The 27,507-nt window shown below is 57.6% G+C and overlaps 1 protein-coding gene across 5 annotated transcripts; it reads left to right on the forward strand.

Annotated features, from left to right (window-relative positions):
* Positions 1 to 333: 333 nt before the first annotated feature.
* Positions 334 to 26,849, forward strand: PRKCD (protein kinase C delta). 5 transcript variants are annotated; one of them, XM_040994624.1, is made up of 19 exons: positions 441 to 528; positions 3,740 to 3,812; positions 14,454 to 14,576; positions 15,439 to 15,638; positions 16,739 to 16,799; positions 17,010 to 17,172; positions 17,267 to 17,298; positions 18,400 to 18,485; positions 18,714 to 18,843; positions 19,234 to 19,334; positions 20,043 to 20,220; positions 20,341 to 20,441; positions 20,597 to 20,770; positions 20,870 to 20,961; positions 21,318 to 21,380; positions 22,519 to 22,657; positions 22,791 to 22,979; positions 23,837 to 23,965; positions 26,170 to 26,849. In XM_040994624.1, the coding sequence occupies exons 3-19, from the start codon at positions 14,462 to 14,464 to the stop codon at positions 26,323 to 26,325; spliced, it is 2,109 nt and encodes a 702-aa protein (XP_040850558.1). In that variant the 5' UTR covers positions 441 to 528; positions 3,740 to 3,812; positions 14,454 to 14,461; the 3' UTR covers positions 26,326 to 26,849. The 5 variants fall into 5 exon arrangements, with proteins under 5 accessions (XP_040850561.1, XP_040850562.1, XP_040850558.1 ...); XM_040994626.1 differs by having other exon boundaries at positions 20,043 to 20,136; XM_040994625.1 differs by having other exon boundaries at positions 18,720 to 18,843.
* Positions 26,850 to 27,507: the final 658 nt, after the last annotated feature.

The raw sequence follows: 27,507 nt of genomic DNA on the forward strand, positions 1-27,507 counted from the left end.
CCCCCCACCCCTGGCCGGCGCCTGCCTGCCTGCCTGCCTGTCCCGGGGCGTGGGGCGACCGCCCCGGGAGGGCCTCCGCGTCCTCACCCTGTGAAGGCTGTCGTGCGTGCTCACGGAGGGCTAGGGCACGCGGCCGCTGCGCAGCACAGCGAGGGCAACACTGCGGAGTGACCCGTGGGGCCCAGAAAGTTCTAAGGCTGGAGGCCCCCGGGTCTCCCGGGTGGGGCGTGGCCTCCGACGGGGTGGGGCCTCTGGGAGGGCGTGGACTTGGCGGGGCGGGGCCAGGCCGGCACCTGGGTGAGGTCGCCCCGCTCCGCCCCCTCGCACTTCCGTGTGCCTCGGCGCGGGTACGGGAGGCGGCGGCAGCTCCGATTCCCGGAGCGACCCTAGGCGTCGGTCCACGGAGCCCAGGCCCGGGGCCGCGCCTCGCCTGCCCGTGGTGGGTCCCGATCAGACCCCGTCCACGCGCGCCCGGGAGCCGCCACCCCTGGCCCCGCGCGACCCCCTGGCGCCTGCGGTGCTCCGGAGGTGAGTGAGAGTCGGGCCCGGCGCGGGATCCGGGCGGCTCCGGGGCGCACCGCCCCTCCCTGCCCTCCGCGCTTGGGGTTCCCGTTTCTCAAGCTCAGAAACTGAGCTGTGGCCGGCGGCGAAGGTCCCGCCGCGGACGGCGCCCGGCCTCCACCCTCAGGGCGTCGATCCAGTCCCCCCCGGTCAGCTCGGCCGCCCCCTCGATCCCGCCCCGCCGTCACCCATCCCCTCCTCGAGCGTTCCCGCCGCGGGGTCGAGGCCGGACCACCCGCCGGGCTTCCCCTCCCGCTCCTGGGGCCGGGGGGCCCGGCGCGACCCGCGCGGCGCCGCCTCCTGGCGCCGACACTTTTGCCTCAGTGTCTGTCTCCAGCGGGCTCCAGGCGGGGCGGCGTCCCTTCCCGCCACCCCATCCTTGTATCCGCCCCACCCCTTCGTCCCCTTGGAGCCCCGCTCTCCGGGTGGTCCCGGGCCTGGTGCGATCGGTCCCCCCTCCCCCTAACCCAGACGCCACTCCTTGGGGCCCCAGCCCGCTGGGGGAGGAGGTAGAGGGAGCGGTGGGGAGGTAAATGCGCGCCCGGCATTCAGCTGCCTCGCGGTGGCGAGAGGGGAGCCCTACGGAGCACCCCCCACCACTTGAACGCAGTCAGAAGGAACTGGGCCACTTGCCGCCCCTAGCCCGTGTGCCAGGACCCTGTCTCCTTAGCATGCGCCTGTGTCTGGGCGTGGGTGTGTGTTATGTATCTATCTCTTTGCGTGTTCTTTGTCACTGTGTGTGCATGGGTGTACCGTGGCTTGATGTGTCCCCTGCCTAGAGGGGTCCTGAGTTGCAATGCTCCATGCTCGCCTACTGGCCATGAGAGCCTTGGACAGGCTAGTGGTGGGAGTCCCTGGTGTCAGAGAGAGAGAGGTGTGTGTATATATGTTCACTTGTGGTTCTTCCGCTGTGCCCAGGCTGACCTGGTCACCCAGGGAGGGGACCAGTCCCTTGGGCTTCCACCTTCTTCCTGCCAGGGATGGAGCTGGGGTGTGGAGCACAGCCTGGCAGAGGGCCACAGTGGTTGTGGGCGTGATGTGGGGGTGTCTGGACCGTTGTACCTGGTGGCATTCTGGTGCAAGGCACACATGTGTGACAGGACTGCCGTGGGAGCGGATGGCTGGGAGGAGAGGTTGTGGGGGAGGCTTACGCTCTGGATGAAACTGGCAGCATGTGATCAGGGAGCCGCTGATTGCAGGGAACTGAGAGTGGCTGGGTGTGGGTACCAGCACCAGGGACTGAAGGGTGTGTGATGACGGTTTGGGAAGGGAAGGGATGTGAGCTTGGGGGAGGCCTGGAGAGTGTTGTATGTTTGTGTGTGTGTGTGTGTGTGTGCAGCCACACGTGCCAGCCTACCTCAGACAAGGTTTGGGGTTTGCTATGTTGTCCCCAAGAGCCCACAAAGGCCATGGCTCAGATCTTGCTCATAGTGTGCATTCAGAGCCAGAGGCCCAAGACAGGCCTCACCCCAGTTTAGATTCCTGTGCTGTGGAATGGCCAGAGTTGGAACAGCTACTGGTCCCATGCTGCATGCCCTCTCAGTCTTGGCCTGTGGGAGGTGTGTGGCGTTTGGTCTCCCCTGTGCTGGGAGCTGGGGCTCAGGAAAGCCCAGAAAGCGATTTCCTGCCTGCGCTGCCCCCTCTCATCTCCACTTGCAGGAGGGAGAATGGGTCAGCTGCTGGTCCCGTTCTATCCACACCTTGCCAGTCCCCAACCCAAGTCTGTACCAGTGGTGTAGGAGAGGGTGCTGGGAGGTGGTTTGGCGCTAGGCACTGACACCATTTAGCTGGCTCAGCTAATTAGAGTTTAAATTAAAATTAGAAGTAATTTAGGGCCCGGCATGATAGTGTAGTGGTTAAAGTTTTCACCTTGCACACGCTGGGATCCCATATGGTTGCTGGTTCTAATCCTGACAGCCCTGCTTGCCATCCAGCTCCCTGCCTGTGGCCTGGGAAAAGCAGTCGAGGACGGCCCAGGGCTTTGGGACCCTGCACCTACCTGGGAGACCCAGAGGAGCTCCTGGCTTCAGATTGGCTTGCTTCCGACCCTTGTGGTCACTTGGGAAGTGAACCATCAGACGGAAGATCTTCCTCTCTGTCTCTCCTCCTCTGTATATCCCCCTTTCCAATAAACACAAATAAATCTTAAAAAAAAAAAAAAAGCAATTTTAAAGCCCAGACAAAAAGGATAAAGCCTGAAGGCTCCTCTGCCCCAGGGGATGGTGATGGGGTCTCCCGCTGGGAAGGGGGGTTCCCTATGAAAAAGGGGGTCTTTGTGGAAGTCCAGCCTGGCCTGCAGACCCTCCCAGGAACCTTGCTACCTTTGCTATTTCTTCTTCCAAGATAGCATCTGGAGGCCTCAGGTATTTTTAGCTTTGTAATGGGCACAGTAACAGTGTGAGAACCACCCAAACCCATAGTTTATCTGAAAGGCAAAGAGAGAGAACAGGGAGATCTCCCATTTACTGTCTCCCAAGTGCCTGCAGCAGCCAGGGCTGTGCCAGTGTGGGTCACATAGAGCCCAGGAGCCCAGAACTCACTCATGGGTGGAACAGGGACCCCAGGACTTGAGTCCTCATCTGCTGCCTCCCAGGCCAAGCTTTTGCACGAAGCTGGATCAGAAGTAAAGGAGTGAGGACTCAAACCATGCACTCTGCTGTGGGAAGCCCATGGCCCCAGTGGTGACGTAATGCCTGTGCACATCCCTCCTCTGACGCTGTGAGTCCAACACAGGAGCTGGCATGCAGATCTGCTGGGGAGAAGGGTGCTAACAGTCTCCCCGGTTCAAAAGCAGGCTCAGAGGAATCGCCTCGGGCCACAATGTGGTAGTGCCTGATTGCGTGCCTCTTTGGACTCTGGAACCTGCAGGGCAACCTCCTTGAGACTGGAGGGCTAGGAACAACAGCCCTGGCTCTGCCTCTCTTAACCTCCTTGCCAACCTGGAACCATTCCCAGGGCAGGGATACAGCATCCCAGCCCCTAACCCAGAGTCATCATGTAGCTGACTGATGCCTGAGTAAAGTTCTGTCCTAGCACCCCATTTCACAGATGAGAAAAACAATCCAGCAAGCCCTGCGGTCTCAGAGCCAGGCCAGGCCAGGCCATGCTAGGACTGGCTGATGAGGAGAAGCTGTTTGATGGTGCTTGCTGATTCAGCCGTTTCCTCCTGTTCCTGCAGGTCTGAGGACATCTAGCCTGCCTCTCCTGGTGGTGGTATCTGTGTGGCAGTGGGAGCCAGGACTACCAGCCAGGTAGGACTGGGTCCTTTCCTACTGATGGGCAGGATACAGGGGTGGCCTCCCCTTCTACTGGGGGACTAGATAGGGGCAGGGACTGTGTGTGCAGTGTGTTTGATCTGGGTGTGAGGCCTGGGTGCCCTGCCTGGATGGGCCTTGCTGCCTGGTACCTGGGCTTGGCCTGGGGACACCTTTGGCCTCAGAGCTCAGAAGCCTGCCCCTACCCCAAGTAGTGTGGGGCAAGAAGTAGTGGCAGGTTCTGGGTGGGTTAGAGTGAAGCAATAGGGAGTCCAGGGCTCGGGGGCAGGATAGCTCTCTGCAGCCTCAAGCTCTGTTCCTCATTGCACAAAGAATCTAAGATGCACCCTGAGCTCCCCAGTGTGGACATTAGCTGGGAGTGGCAGCGGGGTTCTCTCCCATGCCCCACTTCCCCCTCTATGTCCCCAGCCTCCAGATTAAGGGGCCCTTAGGACATGCCCGGTTCCCTCAGAAAGCTGGAAGTCTGTCTCCCTTTGGGACCAGCCTGGTCTCTGCAACCCCTACTGCAAGGGAAATAACCCTGTGTGTTCCTCTCTGGGGCCAAGCTCTCCAGTGCCAAGGGCATTTGGAGTCTGGGGACTGACAGCAATGGGGCTGGGGTCCTCCCTCTCCCCGTCACTGTCCCCCCCACTCCCAGCTCTCCTGGGAATGGTGGAGAGTGGGAGTGAAGATCAGGAGCCTCTATTCTGGGGTGGGCATCAGGACGGAACATGGACAGGGACTTCACCATGTCTTCTGTTTATTCAGCTCCCTCTCAAACCTGCGTGCGGTGTAGGGGGACAAGTGCTGTGTGCCTCACTGTGTGGGGGTGGAAGCATACCTCATTCCCTAAGCAGTTGAGTTAGCCCCTTTGGCGCCGGCACACTTTCAGCTCTCCTACATTTAGCCCGCCTAGACCTGTGTGTGTTCACGCGGGGTGAAGGAAGCAGGCTTCACTGGCCACACTCCCCCAGATTGCAGGTGTCTGTACTCACGCTACATGGAGGGGGCATGCAGGTGCTCACTCGTAGGCAGCTACCCACGGGCATGCTCACGTGCACCCTGACGCTCACCCATGCACTCAAGTGCCCATACATTGCATGGCACCACTTTGAGCAGAACCCTGTATGGTCATGACCACAGTGGGCTCCAAGGAGACTGGTGGCAGCTGCCCTGCCCACCTGCTGTAGGCCCGCAGGCTGACCAGGGCTTGGCAAGGAGATGAGAGGCAGGGGTCATGAACGGGGGGGAGGGGCCCTATCAGCTGTGCCGTATGGGCAGCAATTCTGGCTGCTGCCACAGAGGAGGAAGTGGGCTATTAGTTCACAGGCTGGGGTACGCATCGGCTAGTGGGGGGAGGTCTTCTGTCCCTTACAGCACCGCTGGCTGGAAAGACTGGTTGTTGTGCTCTGGGGCCTGGGGAGCAGATGGGATTCTCTGGTTCTGGGACCATCTGTCCACTTGCCAAGGCCTGGGCCCCAGGGAGAGGCGTCCGTCCCAGGCGTTTCCGGAGGTTCACTTCCTTCACGCTGCCCAGGAAGTGGTTTCTGAGTGGGACTGACCAGCCCTCTCTCCCGGCCGGCCCCGCCCCTGCCTGGTCTGCCGAGGGCAGCAGCGTCTGGCCAGTGGCTTTGGCTGACCAGCAAGGCTTTGTTGGGGATTGTAGGAGAGGGACAGGCCAGAGCTCCGTGGCCCTCATAAACCTGGCTCTGAACTGGGTGGCCGTGGCCCCCTTGGGAGTGGTGGCGGCTCTAATGGCCCTTAGGGCTTTGGCAGCTCCGTGCCGCTGTAGGAACGAACACTGATGTTCAGTGCCTCAGTTTCTTAGTGTGACAAACGAGGTCATGATAAGCATCTGCCTTGATGAGGTGGTGCTAGAAGGAATGTCTCATACGTGCCAAGAGGCTGGCACTATGCCAAGCACAGTGTCATCCTGGAGCCAGGACAGCTGTGTGAGCATGGAGCACTCAGCACCCAGCTCAGGGCAGTTGTCCCAGAACTGGTGGTGAGCAGCACCCATGGTGCGCTGGCGTGGGCCTAGGGTCACAGCAGAGCCTGGCTGGACAGCCAGGTCCCTGATTGCTCATCCTCACTGGGCAGTGCCAGGGACTGGGGTGGGTTAACAGGGTTCCAAATTCTCTGAGGAAGATGTGCCAGCCTGGAGCAGCTGTGCCCACTCAGCAGCCCAGGTGGCTGCTGCTCTTCTCCTTCCTGCCCATTCAAAGGGAGAAAAACAGCCTGGGGATGAATGGATGTGGGAAAGGAGTTGTGGAGACTGCTGCCTGCTGCCCCTCTCTTGCCCCAGCCCCCTGCTGTGCCCTGGGTTTGGAGCATTGGCTGGGGCATGAGGGGGTGGATGGGAAGCCTTGCTGCCAGGCTGCCTACCCTTTGGACTACTGGAGTCAGTCTTTGGGCTGCAGGAGGGGGCAGGCATCCTTAACTGATAGAAAGGGGAGAGCACGGGAGCTAGAAACCAGCCTGACCCCATCCGTCTGCACATCTTTGACAGGTAGTATCTGGTGGCCAGGTCTACCTGTGCCAGGGCACTCGTGGAGGGTTGGGCTGAGCTTTGGGCTCGGCTGTTTGAGGTCAGGAGGCTGGGAGCCTGTGGCTCTTGAGGGGCAAGTGATGGTCGTGCAGTGGGCTGGGCCATGCAGGTGGGAGGGCTGTAGACCTGCCAGTGCTTGGAGTGTACCAGAGCATCCCGCAGACCCAGGAGCAGGTGTCAGGTACACTCCAGTTTGAATCTCCGCTTACTGTTTACTGTTTATGTATCCTTGAACCTGAGAGTGACTGCTCTGAGCCTCAGTTGCCTCATCTGTGAAATGGTCAGATCAGGGGACCTTCATGTGAGCCCTGAGGGATGGGAAGGAAGCACCATGTGGGGGCAGGGAGACAGAACAGCAAGTGCTGCAGATGGGAAGTGGGAAGGAACTTGGGCTTTCAGAGAACTGAAAGAGCTGGGGCAGGAGTGAGGGGAAGGCAGCTTCTGAGGAGGTCAGACAGGGCACGTAGCAGGGGCCTGGGTGATGGCGCCTGGTGTTTGCTTTATCATTGCCAGGGCCCTGGCTGGTGTCTGTGACATCAGGATGGGCAGAGGTGGAGAGGAGAGGCCCCAGGAGACCCAAGAGGTAGACAGTAATGGGATGTGGGCAGGAGTGACAGTAGTCGAGCATAGTCCTCTCTGGGGCACAGCACATGCAGGCCTCTGTGGGCTGCAGTGAGCAGCAGCTTGGAGGCTTCTAGAATCCTTCAGCAGGTGAGGTCAGGGAGCAGGTGGGGCCATGGAGTTCAAGAAGGAGGCCTGCCTCTCCTGAGCCCAAGGTGGCTGCTGCTGTCCCTCGAAGGTACTTGCCAAGGCTCCAGGAGGGCAGCCTTGTGGCGGCTGAGCCGCTGTTGTCACAACAGCCCCGGAAGTTTTGGATCATGTCCCTGGCCATGTTGGATAAACAGGCTCAGCAGAGCAGCCAGATCGGGTGTCTGAAGTGTGGGCCACGGTGCCCAGGAAGGGGAGCAGAAAGGTGTAGAGATCTCCATTGTCAAGCCAGAGGAGGCGGGGAGGGGACAGCGAAGGACATCCGCTTGGCCCTATGTGGAGGCCCTCAGAGCTGCCCAGCAGTGGGGGCCCCTGTTTGGGGGTATTGCAGGGGAGGGCCAGGCATGACGATCAGGGCCTCCTTGTGTTGTCACTGCCTTCAGGTGGTGCCCTGGGCTCAGCTAGGACATTCCCCACTTAGAGGACACCAGAGTGACTTGGCCAAGTGTGTCCATAAGCAGGGCTCCAAATATGAATGAGACCCATGCAGCGCCCCCGCCCCTCGCCGGCTCAAGCCCTGCCATGTCAGACCCTCTGTAGGAGGACACGGCACCTAAAATGGGCCCTGGAGCCCAGGTGGCCTTCCAGGATCTTCTTGCTGGCAGAGTTTGAGACAGTTGAACATCTCCTGCCATGCTGGGGTATGTACACTTGTCTGCCTGTGGTTGCTTCTGAAGCCACTGGGATTCAACCAGGGCTACCCCAGGGCAGCTCCACCCTCCCAGCCTGACACAGCCTGACCCAGCCCAATCACTTCCCAAACTGTGAAGGTGGATGACACCCTGTTAACCTGAGACTTGGGGGCGCAGCTTTCTGGTTGTAGGGACAGAAACACATGAAACTGTGTGCCCACCATGGACAATGCAGGAGCTGCAAGAGCCGTGGAGTGGGCTTGGGGGGCTATGGGAGGCTGCCAGAGGAGCTAGTCCCTCCTGCTAGTCCATGTCTCCTTTCCCCACCCCCACCTCTGCTGCACACCCTGGGTCTGCCCCCACTGACTGACTGGTTTCGGTTGGATCACTCGACCTCTCTGGTACTCTGCAGGGTGCAGCTGGACCACGTGCAGGTCATGTGTGCAATGTCCAGCTTGCCTGCCCCCACCTACTCAGGTCCCAGTCTTTCCCTCGTCCTTGCTGCACACAAGTCCTGGTCCTTGCCTTGCTTGGCTTCCTCTCAGGGTGTTACAGGCAGCTGGCTAGCAGGCAGAGGCCTGCCCATGATGTGCCTGACCGCCCACTCCCTTCTTTACACACTTTAGACTTTGCTCTGGCCCAGGGAGATTTTCTTGGCCTCTTTTTGTGAGGAGGCTTGCCTGGCTCCACCCAGCTGTCCTCCACCCCTCCTCCTCTCACCCTACCTTCTCATTATGCTCTGGAGGCTATGATACAAAAAGCTGGTTTAAGGGCTCTCTCGGTGCCAAACTCCAAGCAGGTGGAGTGGGAGAGCCTTACTGGCTGGTGTGTTTTTCTCTAGACCCGTGTGTGCAGTTTGGCCTGTGGCATCCTATGTGCACGTGGCTCCTGTGTGGTCGGGTGTGGTCTCCGTGGGATTGGATAACTTTCAACTGTGAGAACTGGTGAGCGGGGGTGTGGGTGTGTGTATGCAAACGGAGATATGTGTTTGTGTTTGTGTGTGTGTGTGTGTGTGCACGCACAGCTTCAATTGAACTCCTCCTGTGTCACTGTGTTTGGGCTGTTGGCATGCCCATGTGTGCACATGCATGTGGTTGTTCTTGGACAGGCCTGCATGCCTGCTTCCCAGCCTGGGATCCTCACAGGTGCTGGTTGCCATGAAGATCCTGGGAGGACCTGAAGCCCACCCAGTGGCTGAGCCTCAGGCTCCCACAGGGCCAGGACTGGCTGCTGAGGGACTCGGGGCTCTGGGCTGGGATGTCCCTGCCCATCCCTCAGGTTGAAGGCCCCCCACTCCTGCAATTGTCACATGTTGCTGGGACTGTCCCCAAGCAGGCTGGGGTGTCTCAGTTGCCATGGTGTTCACTGATTATGGGTGGGCCCACTGTGAACTGTTGCTGTGTGTGTTTTCCTGGGAGAAGAACCTCCCTTCTCCCTCCCTCTGCCAGCCATCAGCCTTCACTGGAATCCTAACTTGGTGGAACCTCTTTGCAAATGCGAAGGCAATAATCGTACTTGTATGAGTTAGACCCTGAGGGTCAGATGTGCAACAGGACAGATAAGGCTGGGCCACAGGCCAAGCTGCCCGCCAGCCAGCCCAGATGCCTCCGGCCAGGTAGCTGGCTGCCTGGAGAGTAGGCAAGCATCCCCCAGGGCTGGCCCTTTGAACTCCAGGAAGGATACTGAGAATCCAGGACCACATTGTGGTTAAGGACACAGTGCATGCAAAACCTTGGGGCTTGAAAGTGAGCCACAGATCAGTCAGAGGTGGAATGGGGACGGGAGGGAGAGAACAAGGCAGGGTCCGGCTGAGTGTCAGGCTCAGGTCTGCACTTTCTCCAAAGCCAGTGGGAACCAGGAGGAGTCCAGTTGAGGGAAGATCAGGGGGGATAATGAGAGCCAAGAAGGGATACTGGAAGAAACTGGGGAGGAGTCCCTGGGCATTAGTGGTCAGCGTAGAGTAAGGGCAGGGTCAAGGAGGAACAGGTGACAGGAGGGTCCTCTGCTTTCCTGGGCTTGTCCATGACCTTAACTGTAGGTCTAGTCCTTGTCGTTGGAGGCTGGGGCACAGCCCTGGGTTGGTGGGGGCTGGCCTTGAGTGGGGCCTGCTATCCCTGCCCCATCTGTACCTCCAAAGCTCTTTCTGGACTGGGACCCTTTTGCCACTCCAGTTCCCTTGACTGATTCCATCTGGGCAGACCACTGGGGACACCAGCCTCGCAGGGCCAGCCCAGCTGCCACCCACCCATCTCCCCCAGCCAAGGCCAGCCCTGCTTCCTCCTGCTGAGCATGTGCCTTCCTGTCTCTGTAGAGCCGCTTGTTTTCCGTTCCTTTGCTCATTACTAGCCCATTGGGCAGAGTCAGAAAGGTGAGCGATGGGCATGCCTGTTTATAAAGGCCCAGCCAGGAGACAGTTTGGCTTGTTGGGTTTTCTTTTGGCAACATTATTTATTTTAAGATTTATTTATTTTTATTGGAAAATCAGATATACAGAGAGGAGGAGAGACAGGAAGATTCTCTATCTGATGATTCACTCCCCAAGTGACTGCAATGGCTGGCGCTGTGCCTATCCGGAAGCCAGGATCCAGGAACTTCCTCCGGGTCTCCCACGTGGGTGCAGGGTCCCAAGTCTTTGGGCCATCCTTGACTGCTTTCCCAGGCCACAAGTAGGAAGCTGGGTGTGAAGTGGAGCTGCCAGGATTAGAACCGGTGCCCATGTGCAATTCCAGAGCGTCCAAGGCACGTTTAGCCACTAGTCCATCGTGCCAGGCCCAGCAACATTAAAGCACAAATCCTACATGGTGTCAACATACTAGAGAATGCATTACTGGGTATTACCCACCGTGGCGTAGCAAGTTAAGCCGCTTCTGGCAGCACGTGTATCCCAAGTCCCAGCTGTTCCACTTTCAATCCAGCTCCCTGTTAATGCTCCTGGAAAAGTAGCTGAGGATGCCAAGTCCTTGGGCTCCTGCTACTCACCTGGAAGTCTGGGATGGAGTTCCAGGCTCCTGTCTTTTGCCAGGACCAGCTGTGGCTTTTGCATGTGTTTTTTTGTTTTGCTTCTTTTCTCTCTGTCACTCTGCCTTTCAGATAAGTAAACAAATGAATCCATGCATACACACAATTTCTAGTAAAAAGAAAGGAAGGAAGAATATACATTCCTGTACCCCGTGGTAGGGGCCTCCCAGGCCACATGTCTCCCACCACGCCACAACGCGCGTGTGATGTGTGGAGCTCACGTTTGTGACGTCGGCCCCATATGCCTTGGAACTCTGGCCACAGAGTCATCCTGATCATCTTGGGAAGGCTAAGGACTGTCCAACAGCTTTGCAGTTGTCCCAGAGGTGGTGATCCACCCGCCCTGGCCTGGCCTGGCTGTTGCCATCCCTGGTTTCAGGGCCGAGGGCAGAGTGGGGAGCCAGGTCCATAGCGCTCATCCCTGGGCCTGCGAGCCAGCTCAACCCTGCCTTCTCCAGATCTTCAGGAAGGAAGATAGGAGTTTGGGGTTTCACTCTGCAGAAAGGTGGATGAGTGTGAGTCCTCAAGGTCAGGCCTGGGCCCAGCCAGGGTGAGGGGAAAGAGTGGATAGTGTCACGCAGGCTCCCTGTTTCCAGGTGACCTTACCCTCATTTTCTGCCTTCATGTGTGTGTCTGTGTGGGCTGCTCCTGGCTCGCTGATCCGTCTCCGTCTATTTGGAGGCGTCAAGCAGGCTAGGTGCAGCCTGCCATGTCCTGGCTGTGTGATCTTAAGCTGTTCACTTAACCTGCCTGGCCCTTGGGTTATTCATCAGTGAATCCTTCCTCCAGGACCTGTGTGGGCATCGAGCGAGCTCGGAAGAGAGAGGGCAGTCCTCCCCAGGAGAGAGGGAGCTGAGGCTCACCTCTGCACCCTTTGTGCTGTCTGCTTTCTGGGCGTCTCCAGAGGGCCAGGGAAGCAGGGAAGTGGAAGCTGAGAGCCCGCAGGCAGCTGGGAAGGGCCTGGCTGGTGTCAGCTGCCTCCAGAGAGCTGGTTCCCACGAAGCACCCCGTGGGGTCCGGCCCCTGCCACCCCAGGGCCCGGCAGAGCAGCTGTGAGTCTGAGGCTGAGACAGTGGCTCAACTTGGGAGCCCATGGGCCTGGGCCTATTTGCATGGAGGCTATAAATAGTGGGCACACCTTGGTCCCATGCTGCTGCCTCACCCCTGCTGTTGAAACTCTTCAAGGTAAGGGACCAGACCCTGACTCTGCTGTGCATGGAGCAGAGCAGTGGTCCAGAAAGGCTCATGAACTCTGTCACTCAGGGTCACACGGTGGTGGAAGCAGTTACTGACTTGTCATCTGTCTGCCCCCGGGAGTGGTCTAGGTCTGTGGGTGCAGTTGAAAACAGAGGCAGTGGGAGCAGCTGGCCAGGACCCATGACTTCAGTGTTAGCCCTAGGACACTGGACGGGGTGATATGACCAGGGTTACTGTCGGGTGGCATGTGGTAGCCCATGAAGGCCACGGATCTCCTGTCTTCATGGCACTGTGGCCTGGCTCTGCAGGTTTAAGGCTGGGGCCCGGGCCTGCTGTGGTTGTGGTTATGGTTTCCTTCCAGTGGCTTCTCACTGAGTAGCTGCTCTAAGTGTGGCCATGGAGGGCTGGGGGTGGGGTGGGGTGGGGGAGTTGTTGCTGGCAGGGCTGCATCCCGCCTTGCCAACCTGGGGATTCTCTCACCCAAGAGGCAGGCTCCACAGAAGCCCCACACCCTGCAGGCCCCTGGGGCTAGGACAGAGGGAGGCAGAGAAAGGAGGTGCACCAGAACTCCGACCTGAGCTTCCAAATATTCCTGGAGGCTTGGTTTGCCTCTATGAGAAGTGGGCTAGTAACCAGGGCTTCTTCTCAGGCTCCTGAGCAGGCTGCTCCCCATCTACAGGATGGGGAGACCAGAGTCGGTAGGCCTATGGCTATGTGCCCAAGCAGCCTGACCTCTGATCTTGCCACCTGGGCTGCCCTGGGCTCCACAGGACACTCACTTCTCTTTCACGCTCATCTCTCTTCTCACTGGGCACTCATGCCAGGTCCCCAGGGTACCAGTTGAGCTTCTAGGTTATCTGACCCAGAAGCACGAGACCTCGGGGCCAGTGTGTGCCAGCAGGGCCAGGCGAGGCAGTAGAGGGACCACGCGTCATCCTTACCTGACAACTGGGGCCCTCACCCAGACCCCAGTTGGAGGCCTGGCCCTGGCAGCCGCCCCTCAGTGCCCAGCACAGGCCTGCCACCCCTCAGGGCTCACAGGTGCACTCACTCATCCCTGCGTCTGCTCACTCTCACACATACCTGTCACACCAGCTGCATCCCACACACATAAACACACATTCCTCCCTATGCCAGCCCAAGCAGGAGCCCACGGCCAACACCCCCTCCCCGTTCACCAAGGGGTTATGGTAATGTGCAAGTAAGTGCCCTGGCTCCGGCACCCAGCACCTACCTGCTGGTTTCAGGATGAAAATTTTGGGCACTGGTCTCAGGCATGAGCTTATGTACCCTCTCTCTCTCACACCCACCCACTGGCAGCCAAGCCCAGGCAGGGGTCGTGACAGGGTCTGTAGTCCCCTCCTGGCTCCTCTTGGCTGCTCTGGCTGCTGGTCTCTGAGGGCCAGCTAGGTCCACTGAGCTGGGCAGGCTGAGGTCAGAGTTCCCCGTGAGCTCACCTGATCTGAGAGCTCCCAGCAGACCTGCCTGGCGCTCTTACTGCCTTGTGGAGGAGCCACCTCCAGGTCACTGTTAGGTGTGCACGCACACATGGGCAGTGTGTGGGTGCAAGTCAGCTTTGGCTATGGTGCTGGCTTGCGTTCAGGATGGACTGAGTCTGTGTGTGTGTGCCTATGTTCATGGGAGCTAGTGTCTGCAGGTGTCTGAGTGCACCGGATGTGTAGGCTTGTACACCTGAATGCTCTCCGCAGATGGCAACCCAAGAGGGCTCTCTGAGTCATGTCCCATCATGGTTTGGGGGACAACAAGGAGCCAGGGAGTGTGGGACCCAAGCAAAGCACACTGGGCCTTATGTTGGATCTTAAACTACAGTTTCACATTGGAAGAGTTGGTCTGGAAACAAATGACCTTCCTGGGAGGTGGGAAGCACTGGACTGGGTGGAGCTTGAATTCAGAAAGATTGGGTACGCTGGTGCAGGCAGAATCTGTCACTACCCCTTCTCCCACCCCTGGCCTTGCACAAAGTGGGTGCTAAGTCGGCGGATACCTGACCACCTGTTCTGATCTGACCTCGGAATTTCAATTTCCCCTTCTATGAAGTGGGTGTGCTCCTCCCAGCCTCACTTATCTGATCAGCAGCTGGTGTCATGTGGCTGCCCAGCTGAGTGTCTCAGCATCCCAGCTTCAGGGCCTCCAGGGCCCAGGTAGGGTTTGGAGAGGAGAGGAGAGGGTGCCCCTGGCCTGGGGTACACTGGCTTAGGGGGCAGCCTTCCAGGGCGTGTTGGCTGGCACGCAGCAGCAGGCCTGAGGTTGCATCCCCAGGCATTATCACCAGGGACATCAGACTTACATAAAGCTCCTTGATTTTCAGCTTGAGCCACAGGGACCAGTGCATTGTAGATTCCTTGGGGACCAATTCCAGTGGTGTGAGAGTCCTGGAGCTGTGGGCCCCTGAGGCACTCCCCGATTGTCCCCAGTGACCTGGGCTCATTCCTGTGCATGGGTGTGTGCATACAGGCCCTGCCATGGCGCCCTTCCTGCGTATCTCCTTCAATTCCTACGAGCTGGGCACCCTGGAGGGCGAAGGTGAGGAGAACCAGCCCTTCTGTGCTGTGAAGATGAAGGAGGCACTCAGTACAGGTAGGACAGGGGCCTGAGGAGGGCCTTGCCTTGTGCCCTGGGACCCCCGGGGGATCTTTTTCTCCCTTGTCCTCTCTGTGCCCCCCAACCCCAACTCGGGCCCAGGGGCCAGTGGCCACTTAGTCCCCTTTGGGCCTGAAACACTGGCAGGACCAAACCCTCTTTGGAGTGTGGGCCTCATGGAATGGCTTTGTGAATTGTTCCCCCAGCAATTTGCATGGCACACGTGTGCATCTGTACCAAGCCCTGGGATGGGCATTGAGGCCCTGCTCTCAGCTGGCTGACAGAGGAGCCCAACACTTCAATAGGCAGAAAAGCTCAGAGAAGGCATCATTTCAGCCTGGAGTCAGGGAGGACTTCCCAGAGGAAGCACACATTATTTCCTCTTGCTTCTGCCCTCATTTGGCAAATTCCTGCTCATCCCTCAGGTCTCGGCTGAGCTGCGCCCTCTTCCAGGAAGTCTGCCCTGACCATTAGGCTGAGGTAGATCACTGCACTGTGGGCAGGTAGTTCTAGAGCAGCTGTGATGTAGCGGTTACCTGGGGGATGAGTGTCTGTCAGAACCAGGGCTCCAGGTGCTGTGCACCTACGCTGAGTGAGGCTCTCCCTTCTGCTGCAGTCTGCACTGTCGGTGCTCCCCACTATGTCACTGTGTGGGAAAGGGGATGGTAACGTGGTTCCTGTGGCAAGAGCACAGGTCTCCAGGTGGACCTGGCAGTAGCTCTATGTCCCAGGGAGGGGAGAATAGCTGCAAGGGGGCCCCAGGGCAGACGAGGCAACAGATTCCACCTGAGCTGGAGGCTGGGGAGGTGCTGGGACAGGGATGGAGGGGCGGGGGCTCCAGCCTGTCGGTCCCTGGCAGAGCGCGGGAAGACACTAGTGCAGAAGAAGCCAACCATGTACCCAGAGTGGAAGTCGTCGTTTGACGCCCATATCTACGAGGGCCGCGTCATCCAGATCGTGCTCATGCGGGCGGCTGAAGAGCCCGTGTCTGAGGTGACGGTGGGCGTGTCGGTGCTGGCGGAACGCTGCAAGAAGAACAACGGCAAGGCTGAGTTCTGGGTGAGGGCTGTGGGCAACATGGGCGTGTGCGTGTGCGTATGTGTGTGTGTGCTCAGGCCTGGAGAGCGCCGCACAACTTCCCAGTCAGTGCAGCTCTGGCTGGAATCCGTGGAGGGTGAAGCTTCTGGAAGCCCCCTCCCTCAGAGTCATTGTCCCCTGAGTAAACAGCCACCAAAGCTGGTTGTAGAAGCTGACAGGGGCAACCGAGGACGACTCTATGCCCCAGTGCCAGACCACTTCCCTCCCAGAGCCGCCCATTGTCCCAGTTCTTTTTGGAATCTTAGCAAACATTCCGAGCCCAGGCAGGCCTCGGAGACAACCCGGTTATCTTGAAGGCTGAGGAGGTAGAGGGAAGAGGAAAGCTGATGGCCTGTCCCACTCACCTGCAACCGAGTGTGACTGCACGGCCTCAGGCAGCTGCGATGGGCGTTTGGCGGCCGCAGGACCCCAGAACCGGCAGAACCCGCTGGGATTACACTTGGGCCATGACAGCCAATGGTGTTTCCACTGGAAAAGGCCTGGTGACCTGCAGAGGCCCTAGGTCAGCTTCCAGCGGCGGGGGCAGGTGCCCGCCTGGGAGAGAGGCAGAGGGGGCCCTGGCTGTGTGCTCTGTGCGCCTCTTGTACACCTCGAGAAGTGGCCTGGGGGAGCTGAGAGGTTCCTTGTTTGGGCTCCACCCTGCAGACCATCTGGTCTCTGTGTGAGGAGCCCTGGGGCAGAGGGGAACTGTGGGTGCATTAAGGAGCAGGGGTCCACGTGGAGTCTCCCCACGTGTGCACGTGAACTTGGCTGCCTGCATTCTCGGATCCTTACTGGGGGCAGCAGGGGCAGGGGTGGGGGATTTCCCCTGTTGCTCAGCTCGTAGGCCATGTGTGAGCTGGACCCTTTCACTTCCCCTAAGGTAATAATACCCCCTGGGAGCAGGGTGGGGGTGGGGCTCAGGACTGGTGCCCCGCCCACACTGGGCAAGACAGACTGGGCAGCCAGGGTTCTGGGGCTCCCTCGGCCTCAGGGACCCACCATGGGGGCGGGTTCTGAGTCTACTTTGGCCCAGGCCCGCCCTCACTGACCTTCCTACTGTTCATCCCTGCTTCTGACAGCTGGACCTGCAGCCCCAGGCCAAGGTGTTGATGTCTGTGCAATATTTCCTGGAGGACGGGGGTGAGACCTGCTCCTTTGAGGTTGGGGCTGGGCACTGGAGGCTGGCTCACCTGCTGGGTTCAGAGACCAAAACCAGCTTTGGGGCTTTAGGGAAGCAGCCTCCCCGATCCCTGAGTGTATTCAGGGCCACCCTGGGGGGGACTGCAGGGCTGCTACCCCCGCCCTGGGATGTGCAGGTTCACCTCCCCCCCGCAACACTCCTTCCCCCAGACTGCAGACCATCTTTGCGTGGGGAGGACGAAGGCATGTTGTCGACCATCAACCGCCGTGGGGCCATCAAACAGGCCAAAATCCACTACATCAAGAACCATGAGTTCATCGCCACCTTCTTTAATCAGCCTACCTTCTGTTCTGTGTGCAAGGAGTTCGTCTGGTGAGGCCTGACTTTGCCCTCTGGGGCGGCACTGACCGGGATGCACCAGGGTCCCCTCTCCCCTTATACTCCCTGTCCGGGACTTGCCTTTCAGGGGTCTCAACAAGCAAGGCTACAAATGCAGGCGTAAGTGTCTCCACCTCCCTCTCTCAGCTCCAGCACCTGTGCACATGCAGTCAACATGTCCCCAGGTGTTGTTGGGCCAGCACCTCTGGGCAGGGGGTGTGTGTATGCACATGTCAGTGTAGGTGTGTACACAGATATGTGTGCATGTCTATATGTGAGTGTGTGCATATCAGTGTGTTTGCCTATGTCTGCATTTCTGTATGTGAATGCACAGGTCTGTGCAGGTGTGTGTGTGTGCAGATTGTGCAAGTCAGTCTGTGTAGACAGATCTATGGATGTCATGTGTTTGTAAACATCTGTGTATGCACATTTACATGTGAGTGTGGACGGGTCTGTGCATGTGTGTACACAGGTGCCTGTTTGACAAGTACCTGAATCTCTTGCCAGATGCGTGTTAGGCATATGACATGGGGCGTCCCACGAAGCGGTTAGACCTTTGCCAGCACTCTCGCTGGCTGGTGTGTGTGTGCAGCTGGGTGGTGTCTCACCACACACAGGTGGTTCTGCGGGCCGCTGCTTGAAGCCCAGCTCTGCCACATCCTCGCTGCAGGCCTTAGACAAGCTCACTCTGTCTTTCTGCGGTGCAATTTCCCTGTCCATAAACTAGGGCTGAAAGGGTTATTGTGAGGATCAAATGGGAATAAAATGTGGGTGCACAGTAAGCATTCAGTGTAAGGAATCCTGTCACGCATGGGTCGTCTGCATGGACAGGTGTCTCATGTTTGTGTGTCAGATGCTTGTCAGAGAGCTTATTAGCAGCTTGCTGTCCTGGAGTGCAAGAGATGGAATGGGGGCCCCTTTCTTTTTGTTTTCCTGACTGTGAAGCTTGCTCCACTGGGAGCTTCTGCCCACTGGGAGCTCGCAGCTTGGCCTGTCCTCCCTGGCCCGGCCTTCCCAGGCCCGTCCTGCGAGAGTTGGCGGGAGTAGAGAAAACTCAGGACTCTGGGCCCAAGGCCTCTGTCGGGTGAGGGTGTGGGCGGTTAGGGAGAACGGTGGCTTTGTGTAGAGGGCTGGCCTGGGCCAGTGGCGCCAGCTCACAGTCTCTGCCCCTCCTGGTACCTTCCCATCCCCCTCCCGTGCCCGGATCTCTGACTCTTAAAGAATGTAACGCTGCCATCCACAAGAAATGCATTGACAAGATCATCGGCCGGTGCACCGGCACAGCAGCCAACAGCCGGGATACCATAGTGAGCTGGGACCAGGGACTGAGCGGCCTGGCCGCCAGGGGCTCTCCCAGTGGGTGGGTGACGGGAGGTTCCTGGCTCTCCCACCTCTTCCCTGTGGGGCTCCACTTCTCTCGGTTTTCCTCCATCCTGTGTGTCCTTCTCTGGCTGGGGGTGCAGCTAGGGAGCAGGGGCTGGGCCGGCCGTGGCACGTGACCTCTGCCCGTGATGCTCCCTTCCTCCTCCTCCGAGTTCCAGAAAGAACGCTTCAACATCGACATGCCGCACCGATTCAAGGTTCACAACTACATGAGCCCCACCTTCTGCGACCACTGCGGCAGCCTGCTGTGGGGGATCGTGAAGCAGGGCATGAAGTGCGAAGGTGTGTGCCTGCCACCCTGGGCCACCTCTATTTGTGCAGACAACAGGGGTGGGGTTTCCTGTGTGCCCCTTGGTCTCCAGTGTAAATTGTGGGCAGGAGGCCGGAGGGGACGGGGAGGGGGATTAGAACCTGGAGAATCCCCGTGAGGAACAGGTCAATAGGAGGTGCCTAACTGGGGCCTCCTGGGCTCATCTAGATTGTTCCTGAATCTTCTGCTTTTCCTTGAAATCATGGAAGATTCAAAACACTGGTGATGGGTTCACATACACACACAGCACACTCTCCCTCCACATACCTCTAAGCCCTCCTGTCTCCTGCCCCCGTCACCTCCCTCCCACCCTTGCCCTTGCCACCCCTGCCCTTGCCCGAGCCCTTTCTCCCTCACCCCAGACTGCGGCATGAACGTGCACCACAAGTGCCAGGGGAAGGTGGCCAACCTCTGTGGCATCAACCAGAAGCTCTTGGCTGAGGCCTTGAACCAAGTCAGCCAGGTAGGCAGGTGCCATGGGACCCTGGACACAGGGCTAATCCAAGAATTTAGGAGCTGGGCTTATTTTCATAGGAAGTGTTACAGCAGCTGCTCTTGGTATAAGGGTGAACTAGGGGACCCCAGAGTTGAGTGTTGGGACAGTTTGAGCAAAAAAAAAAAAGGGGTGTGTGTATGTTTGGGAGTGCATATGCATTTGGGTAAGTAAATGTACCTGTGTGAGGTGTGCATGTATGGGGGGGTGAATATTGTACATGTGTGTATGAGTGTGTACACACGTGTGGAGTGTGTGCACATGTGTATGTTTGAATGCATACAGAGTGTATAGATGAGTATGAGCACATGTGTGATTGGATGCGGGTAGAGTTCAACATCTAAAATTGGCAGAGTAAATGAGAAATGACATTAACACAAATGCAAATTTACTGTAAGTGACTGGGAAAGTAGGCTTTGATAGCTAAAACTTGGATTTGTGATCAGACTACGAAGCCCTGCCAGTCTGCTAGAGGGAAGAGGTGGGGAGAGAGAACACTTGGCCTGGGGTCATGGGCTGTGCTCCTGTTGTCTCCCAGGGGTGCTGAGGGTGGGCTCAAGCTGGGGCTGTCCTTGCTGTCCCCCAGGAGTATTGAGGGTGGACTTACAGCTGGGGCTGCTGCTAGCACAGGAGTCCTGACTGTGGTGGCTGACCCAGTGCCTTGTCTCCCCTCTGCAGAAATCTACCCGGAGACAGGACTCAATGTCCACGGAGCCTGTGGGGATCTACCAGAGCTACGAGAAGAAAGGCGTCTCTGGGGATGATGCCCCAGGTGAAGCTGGGGCCCCTACCCCTGCTGATTCTTCTGTCCCCCACAAGAGCTCAGAACAGGGCCCATCCTCTCTCCCACTGCCCAGTGAGTCCTAGGAGGCACCACCAGTGGGGAGTGAGGCCCATGCCAGGGCTCCCTGCCCCCAAGGAAGGAGCTGGGTGGTGCAAGCTGAGATGTGAGTCTGAGATACCCTGTCTTGGCTAGACAACAGCGGGACTTATGGCAAGATCTGGGAAGACAGCCGCGCTTGCCACTTGGACAACTTCACCTTCCACAAGGTCCTGGGAAAGGGCAGCTTTGGGAAGGTAAGTGATGTGTCTGCGGCTCTGGGGTAGCTAAGGGACCCAGAGGCGGGCGCCTACTCCCCCACCCCACCCTCTGCCCTCACTGAGCTGCTTCCTGGCTGGGTGGCCGTGGCCTTTGCCCGGCCCGCCCTGCCCAGCGTTCCTGCCTGCACTAGGTGATGCTTGCGGAACTCAAGGGCAAAGGCAAGTTCTTTGCCGTCAAAGTCCTCAAGAAGGATGTGGTGTTGGTCGACGACGACGTGGAGTGCACCATGGTGGAGAAGCGGGTGCTGGCGCTCGCCTCTGAGAACCCCTTCCTCGCTCAGCTCTTCTGCACCTTCCAGACCAAGGTGCCCCGGCAGCCCTGTCTCTTCCAGCCCCACAGCCCAACCCCTCTCAGCCTGACCCTCTGCCCCTGCTCACTGGCCCCACCTGCCCACCCATTGCAGGAACACCTGTTCTTTGTGATGGAATTCCTCAACGGGGGAGATCTGATGTACCACATCCAGGATAAAGGGCGCTTCGAGCTGTACCGGGCCATGTACGCTGGGGCCCTGAGTGTGGGAGGAACCCTGGCCCAAGGGCCCTTGGCCACTCTGTCCCCACCCCTGGCCCTCCTTCCTGCTCCCTGAAGAAGCCAGTTCTGTGCTGAGCTGGGTTGGTATGGGGTCATCCAAGTGCCGTACTGTGCTATTCCCTGTGTGTGTGCCCCCAGCTGTGTACAAAGTGGCTTCCTTTGAGCGCTCCTTGGGTAGTTTTCTGCCTGGGCTTCCAGTCCTATGGTCCACAGAGCTGCTTGCAGTAATTCCTGCCCCACCCAAGGGGTGCGAGTGTGAGGCCCTGGGCAAAGACCCAACTGGCCCGCAGACCCTCCTGATGATGGTTGCCTTCCTGCAGGTTCTACGCAGCTGAGATCATCTGCGGACTGCAGTTCCTACACAAAAAAGGCATCATCTACAGGTGCAGACCCTGGGCTGGGGAGTGGCTCTTGCAACGGGGGAAGCAATGGCCCTGTCACAGTGTCTGAGATGTCCCGAGCAGGGTCCAGCCTAGCTGTGGATCTAGTGCTATTGGGGGATCTGTCTGTCCCTGAGTGTGTGCCTATCCCTCCCACGGCCTGCTAGGACTTCTCGGGGCCTCTCAGCTGAGGCTGGCCTAGCCCCAGGAACTGGGACTTGTTCCACTTGAGCCCACCAGTCCTTCGCTGAAGTGCCTTGGAAGTAAGGTCAGCTTCCACCAGAAGGGACCATTTCTGCAGGGTTACGTTTGGTAGATGATATGGGCCCAGGCTATGGTAGGATAAGATGCACCCACCAGCAAGATTAGGGCAAGAGGTGTAATCAAGTGAGTGCATAGCCACTCCTTGTGACCCAGAGTGGGTAAAGCATGTGTGTGCTGGACTCACCTGTGCCCAGGCTCCCCAGTAAGCCCAATAGAATGTATGTGCCCCACGTCCCCCCTATTCTGGTTCTCCTTCCCATGTGTATTAATCCACCTACTCAGGTACTGAATTCTGTGTGAATTAGTCTCTACCTTCCTGGAAATCAGACTGGTCTGGCACTGGATAGGGACCACGGCATCTTTGAGCCTCATTGTGGGTTTCCAGAAGGAGGATAGAGCGTGTTTGGCATTTAGCACATAGTAGGTGACTTGTAGGAAACATTATAAAGAGAGTGAGCAAGCGAGAGTTAAGAGTGCCCATATGTGGTTTCATCCAGTGGCTCACCCCCCAGAGGGCCTTTACAGCCAGGTCTGGGCCAGGCTGAAGCCAGAAGGCTGGAATTCCGTCTGGGTCTCCCATGTGAGTGCAGGGGCCAGATCTTGTGCCATCTTCCATGGCTTTCCCAAGCACATGAGCAGGAATGTGGGGGTGCCAGCATTGTAGGTGACATGGCTAAACTCGTTACCATACAGCACCAGTCCTGGAGCACCTGTTTTTAGCACCCTTTTGACCTTCCAAGCCCTCTTGTCTTTCTCATTCCCTTGTGTCCTAACAGAGAGTCCTAGACTCCCAGGGCCGAAGGCGCGCGCGTGGGTAGCAGGGTTAGGAGGGAAACTAGTCCCTGATGGAGCTCCTCCCCTTCTCCACTCCCCATAGAGACCTCAAGCTGGACAATGTGCTACTGGACCGAGAGGGCCACGTCAAGATCGCCGATTTTGGGATGTGCAAGGAGAACATGTTTGGGGAGAACCGGGCCAGCACCTTCTGCGGCACGCCTGACTACATTGCCCCCGAGGTGGGCAGACACCTTGCCCCTGCCTCTATGGGGTGGCCAGGGAAGGCTTCCCCAGGAAGCAGAGGCCTGGCTGGGCTCAGACTTGGGGAGGTAGGGGAAGAGGAGAGCTGCTGACCTACCACCCCTGCTCCAGATCCTACAGGGCCTAAAGTACACGTTCTCAGTAGACTGGTGGTCCTTTGGGGTCCTGCTCTATGAGATGCTCATTGGCCAGTCCCCTTTCCACGGGGATGATGAGGACGAGCTCTTCGAGTCTATCCGTGTGGATACTCCGCACTATCCCCGCTGGATCACCAAAGAGTCCAGAGACATCTTGGAGAAGGTAGGGTCCTGGGCCAGGCTGGGAACTGGAGCTGGCTGAACCTGAGCCAGGCTGGGGATGGGAGCTGCAAGAAAGTGAGAAGGCAGTGTCCTCCTGTCTAGGCCTGATGCCCTGGGGGCGTGGCCTTCCACCAGGTTCCCCTTCATCACCCTGGTGTGGTGACTAAGTGCCCAGGGTCAAGAGGTAGTCAGACTTGAGACTGAACCCTGCCCTGCCTTGGGAGTGGCTAAGGTCCTTTTTTAGTCATTAAAAAAAAAATCTATCAATTTGAAAGGAACAGTTGGAAACTTGGGGAGGAAACAGATACCTTGCACCTGCTAGTTCACTTCCCAAGTGGCCAGAACAGCTGAGAAGAGGCCAGACTGAAGCCCAGAGCGTGGAATTCCATGTAGATTTCCTGCTAGGGTGGCAGGGACCCCAAGGACTTGGCCTGTCATCTACTGCTACTTTCCCAGGCATATTAGCAAGGAGCTGGATTGGAAGTGAACCCACCAGTGCTCTCATAGGATGCCAGGCGGTGATTTATTTACCCCACTGCATTACGATGCTGGCCTCTCCCTAGCAGGTCACTTAACCTCCAGAAGCTGCCTCACAGAGTTGTTGGGAAGAAAACACATAGGGTATTCAGATCAATAGTTAATACTCAGTAAGTGACCTAGGCTGTACTAGTGGGGCCCACCACATCCCCACCCAGGGGTCATGGAGCAGCACAGACTAGGAAGGCTAACTCAGCTCCCGGCTTCCCTGGCGTGGGCTGCAGCGCTGGTCAGGGGCCACCTGGGCACCTGCTGGGGATTTGCCCAGGGTGCACTTCTGCCTGACCCCTGGATGCTAATCAGACACCTGCTGGGTTGCAGCTGTTTGAGAGGGACCCACTCAAGAGACTGGGAATGACAGGAAACATCAGAGCCCATCCCTTCTTCAAGACCATCAACTGGATCCTGCTGGAGAAGCGGAAGGTTGAGCCCCCCTTCAAGCCCAAAGTGGTAAGTGACCCCCCTACACACCCCATTCTGTCTTCTGGACTGGCACCAGTCTTCTCATGTCTGTCCCCGCTTTCCTTTCCCAGAAAGCCTCTTTCCCTGGTCTCCCCTAGAATGCCCAGTCACGACCTGTCTTCTGTTGGTCATTCAGCAAACACCAGAAACTGCATACAAATCTAGGCTTTTTCTTTCTTTTTTTTTTTTTTTAAAAAAGCATTTCTGTTCTTTTTTGAAAAGTAGAGTGACAGAGGGAGAGATCTTCCATCCACTGGTTCCCTCCACAAATGCTTGCAATAGCCAGGGCTAGCCCATGCTAAACTCAGGAGCCCAGAGCTCCATTTAAGTCCGCTGTGGGTAGCCATTTTCTGCTTTCCCTAGCATATTAGCCTGGAGCTGGAACAGAAGCAAAGCAAGTGGGACCCAAAACCATGGTTTCAATGAGGGCTGCTGGTGTCACACACATCCCTGGACCAGTGCGGTGTTTCAGCACACACCCTGCACACAGATTCCTCTTAGTGTAGATTCTCCAGTGATGGCGGGAGGTAGCGGGGACTGGACTGGGCATTAGAGCTAAGACCTCACTCTCTCCATCCTTCCTCACATCCATCTAGCCATCCAATATGCTTTCCTGTAAGTACTGGAAATGTGCATGAATGATCATCTGTGGTAGCTGACTTCATGAGGAGCGCTGTCACAGCTACACATGCCCAGTTGTACCAGGGCAGCCTGCAAGGCTCCCTCGGGGGACACAGGGAAGGACCGACAAGGGCCAAGGGGCAAGGCCTACAGAGGCCTGCTAGGAGGCATCAGGGTAGGCAGTGGTCCCCCAGGGCCCACAGTCTACAGAGGCCACTGAGGAAGCAGGTCAGGGCCACAGGGATCACAGCTGTTTCTCACCTCTTCTGCCGCTGGGACACACTGGGCCCACTGGGCTGCCCAGGTGTGTGTGTTTTGCTGCTAGAGAGCTTCTCCCCTTCTCTGGGTCTCAGACTTGGATATCTCCTAGGCTGGCCCTGCTGTGAGGCAGGCAGCAGTGGGGACAGCCCTGGACTTTTTGCTCCGTGCTGAGCACATAGGGCATGTGTGGTGACCCACAGCCCCTATAAGGACCCCAGCACCAGCAGCGGATATACCAGCAAGTCCCGGCTGCATGAGTCATTGGGTTTTCCAAAGAGGACAGAAACCTGAATCTTTATGTTGTTTTGCCAGTTTTAAAGTGTTAGCTGGGTGTTTGGGCTAGCAGTTCAAACACATTGGAGTGTGAGTCTCACCTGTGGGTCTGTGACTCTCGCTTGCTGCTAATGTAGATCCTATAAGGAAGCAAAGATGACCCAGGAAGCTGGGCCCCTGGCACAGTGAGCGAGCTGGACCACATCGCCTGTTGCCAGCATCAGCCCAGCCTGAGGCACCTGAGGACTGAGCCAGTGCATGCAAACTCTGTCGCTTTGTCTTTAAAGAATGATGTATTTATTTATTCATTCATTTGAAAGGCAGAGAGGGGGGTGGGGAGAGAAATCTTCCATCCATTGGCTCACGTCCCAAAGTAGCTAGAACTGAGGCTTCCCACATGGTTGGGCAGGGCCCTTGTGCTTGGGCCACCCTCCACTGCTTCCCCAGGCATATCAGCAAGGAGCTGGATGGGAAGTGGGGCAGCTGGGATTTGATCTGGAGCTCTGACAGTGGATTCTGGCATAGCAAGCGATGGCTTATCTTGCTACACCGTAAGTCTCTCAGATAAAAAAAAAAAGTGTTTGAAAATCTTGTCTCAGATTCCATTAAAGCCCAGTGCTGGCCAAACTAATGGCACTTGCTGAGCTTGACCCGAAGACCAGCAGCTGGGAGACTCAGCTCACAGTTGGACCTGGCATAGGCAGTCTGTTGACACAGTGGTGCGTGTATACCCCAAGGCAGCTGTCCCTGTGGAATGTCATGGCTGTCACCCTTCCTGTGATGTTTTCACACCTTTAAATACATGGAAACCAACCTCAGCATGTGGGCCAGCCTGGGCATAGAGGCCACTGCTGCCAGGCAGGCTCCAGAAATGCTCAGGTAATCTTGATGGGCCCCAGGTTCCCTCATCTCATTGGGCACACAATGCCCACCTCCACCTGCAGTGGGGCTTGCTCTGGCCCCTGGGACCCTTCTCAGGATGGGCAGGCCTGGCGAGCTGTAGGAGCCACTCACCCACCTGTGCCCACTGCCCACAGAAAAACCGGGGCGACTTCAGCAACTTTGACCAGGAGTTCCTGAACGAAAAGGCCCGCCTTTCCTTCAGTGACAAGACTCTCATTGACTCCATGGACCAGTCGCCATTTGCCGGCTTCTCCTTCGTGAACCCCAGATTGCAGCACCTCCTGGCATAGTGAGACTCTCAGACACACTTGTCCTCCCCACCTGAGGGACTGCTCCCTAGCCCCCAGCCCCACACAGGCTGACCGGACCTTCCCCTCCGTGCCTGTGTACCTGCCAGTTCCCCACCATGCTTACCCTGCCCCCTGAGGGCCCTGGCTCCTGGCTGGCGGGGCTGTCATGGTACTTCTGTGAACTTGTGTGAATTTGCTTTTCCTCTACACTCAGAGGGAAATTGTAAATCCTGTGTTTCATGACTTGAATGCAGTTATCTATTGAAAATATATGTTATATATATATACTTATATAGATGATAGGCTGTATATATTGCTCAGTGGAGAAAAGCGTGGGGGCTGCTAACGTGTTGATCTTTTGAAGTAGATATGTATGTGTGTGTATATATATATATATATGTGTGTGTGTGTGTGTGTGTGTGTATGTACACATGTGATCGCAAAAGACCAGGAAAGGAGCTGCCGCGGGACGGACCCCCGGGTTCTCCGTTCTGCCCATCTGAATAAACAATGCATGGTACTGACCTGGCTGTGGGGACGTGCATTTGTCCCAGGAAGCTGACGGTGGCTGCCCCTGCCCTGGGGGTCGGGAGGGAGCTGCAGGCCAGCCAGCCACAGACAGACAGACACAGCCCTGCCTGGGCCTTCATGCAAATGTGTCTGTATTTCTGGGTTTCCTGTAGCCCCAGGCGGCCCTGTTTGATAACAGGAAGAGCTGGGACCAGCCTCTGCTTGTTATTCTGAAGTGAGAGGGGGATTACAGAGAAGCCAAAGGCCTGGCCCCACCCCAGGGGCGTTGGGGTGGGGGTGGGCAGGACAGGGGACCACTCATCCTGTCTGGACTCAGGTGCTGGCCACGTCAGTCATTTAAAGATTTATTTCGTTTTTATTTGAAGGGCATATTTACAGAGAGAGGCGAGACAGCTTCCATCGGCTGATTCACTTTCTGAGATGGCCACAGTAGCCAGGGCCTGCCCAATCTGAAGCCTGGAGCTTTTTTCAGGCTTCCTTCATGGGTGCAGGGTCCCTAGCACTTGGGCTGTCCTCTGCTGCTTTCCCGGGTGAATAAACAGGGAACTGGATCAGAAGTAGAACATCTGGGATGCTAGTGTTGCAGCTGGAGGCTTAGCTTACTACGCCATGGCACCAGCCCCTTGACAATAATTCTCATTTGGCATGACC

This window comes from Ochotona curzoniae, unplaced genomic scaffold, assembly GCF_017591425.1.
Source record: "Ochotona curzoniae isolate NIBS_2020 unplaced genomic scaffold, NIBS_Ocur_1.0 contig_908, whole genome shotgun sequence".
Lineage (NCBI taxonomy): Eukaryota > Metazoa > Chordata > Mammalia > Lagomorpha > Ochotonidae > Ochotona > Ochotona curzoniae.

Excerpts from the sequence above, each read along its gene's own strand:
- PRKCD (XM_040994627.1), top strand. The coding sequence starts at position 14,462 with ATGGCGCCCTTCCTGCGTATCTCCTTCAATTCCTACGAGCTGGGCACC. Across the intron at positions 15,639-16,738 it reads ACGGCAAGGCTGAGTTCTGG|CTGGACCTGCAGCCCCAGGC; the intron begins GTGAGGGCTGTG and ends TGCTTCTGACAG. Across the intron at positions 21,381-22,518 it reads AAAAAAGGCATCATCTACAG|AGACCTCAAGCTGGACAATG; the intron begins GTGCAGACCCTG and ends CACTCCCCATAG.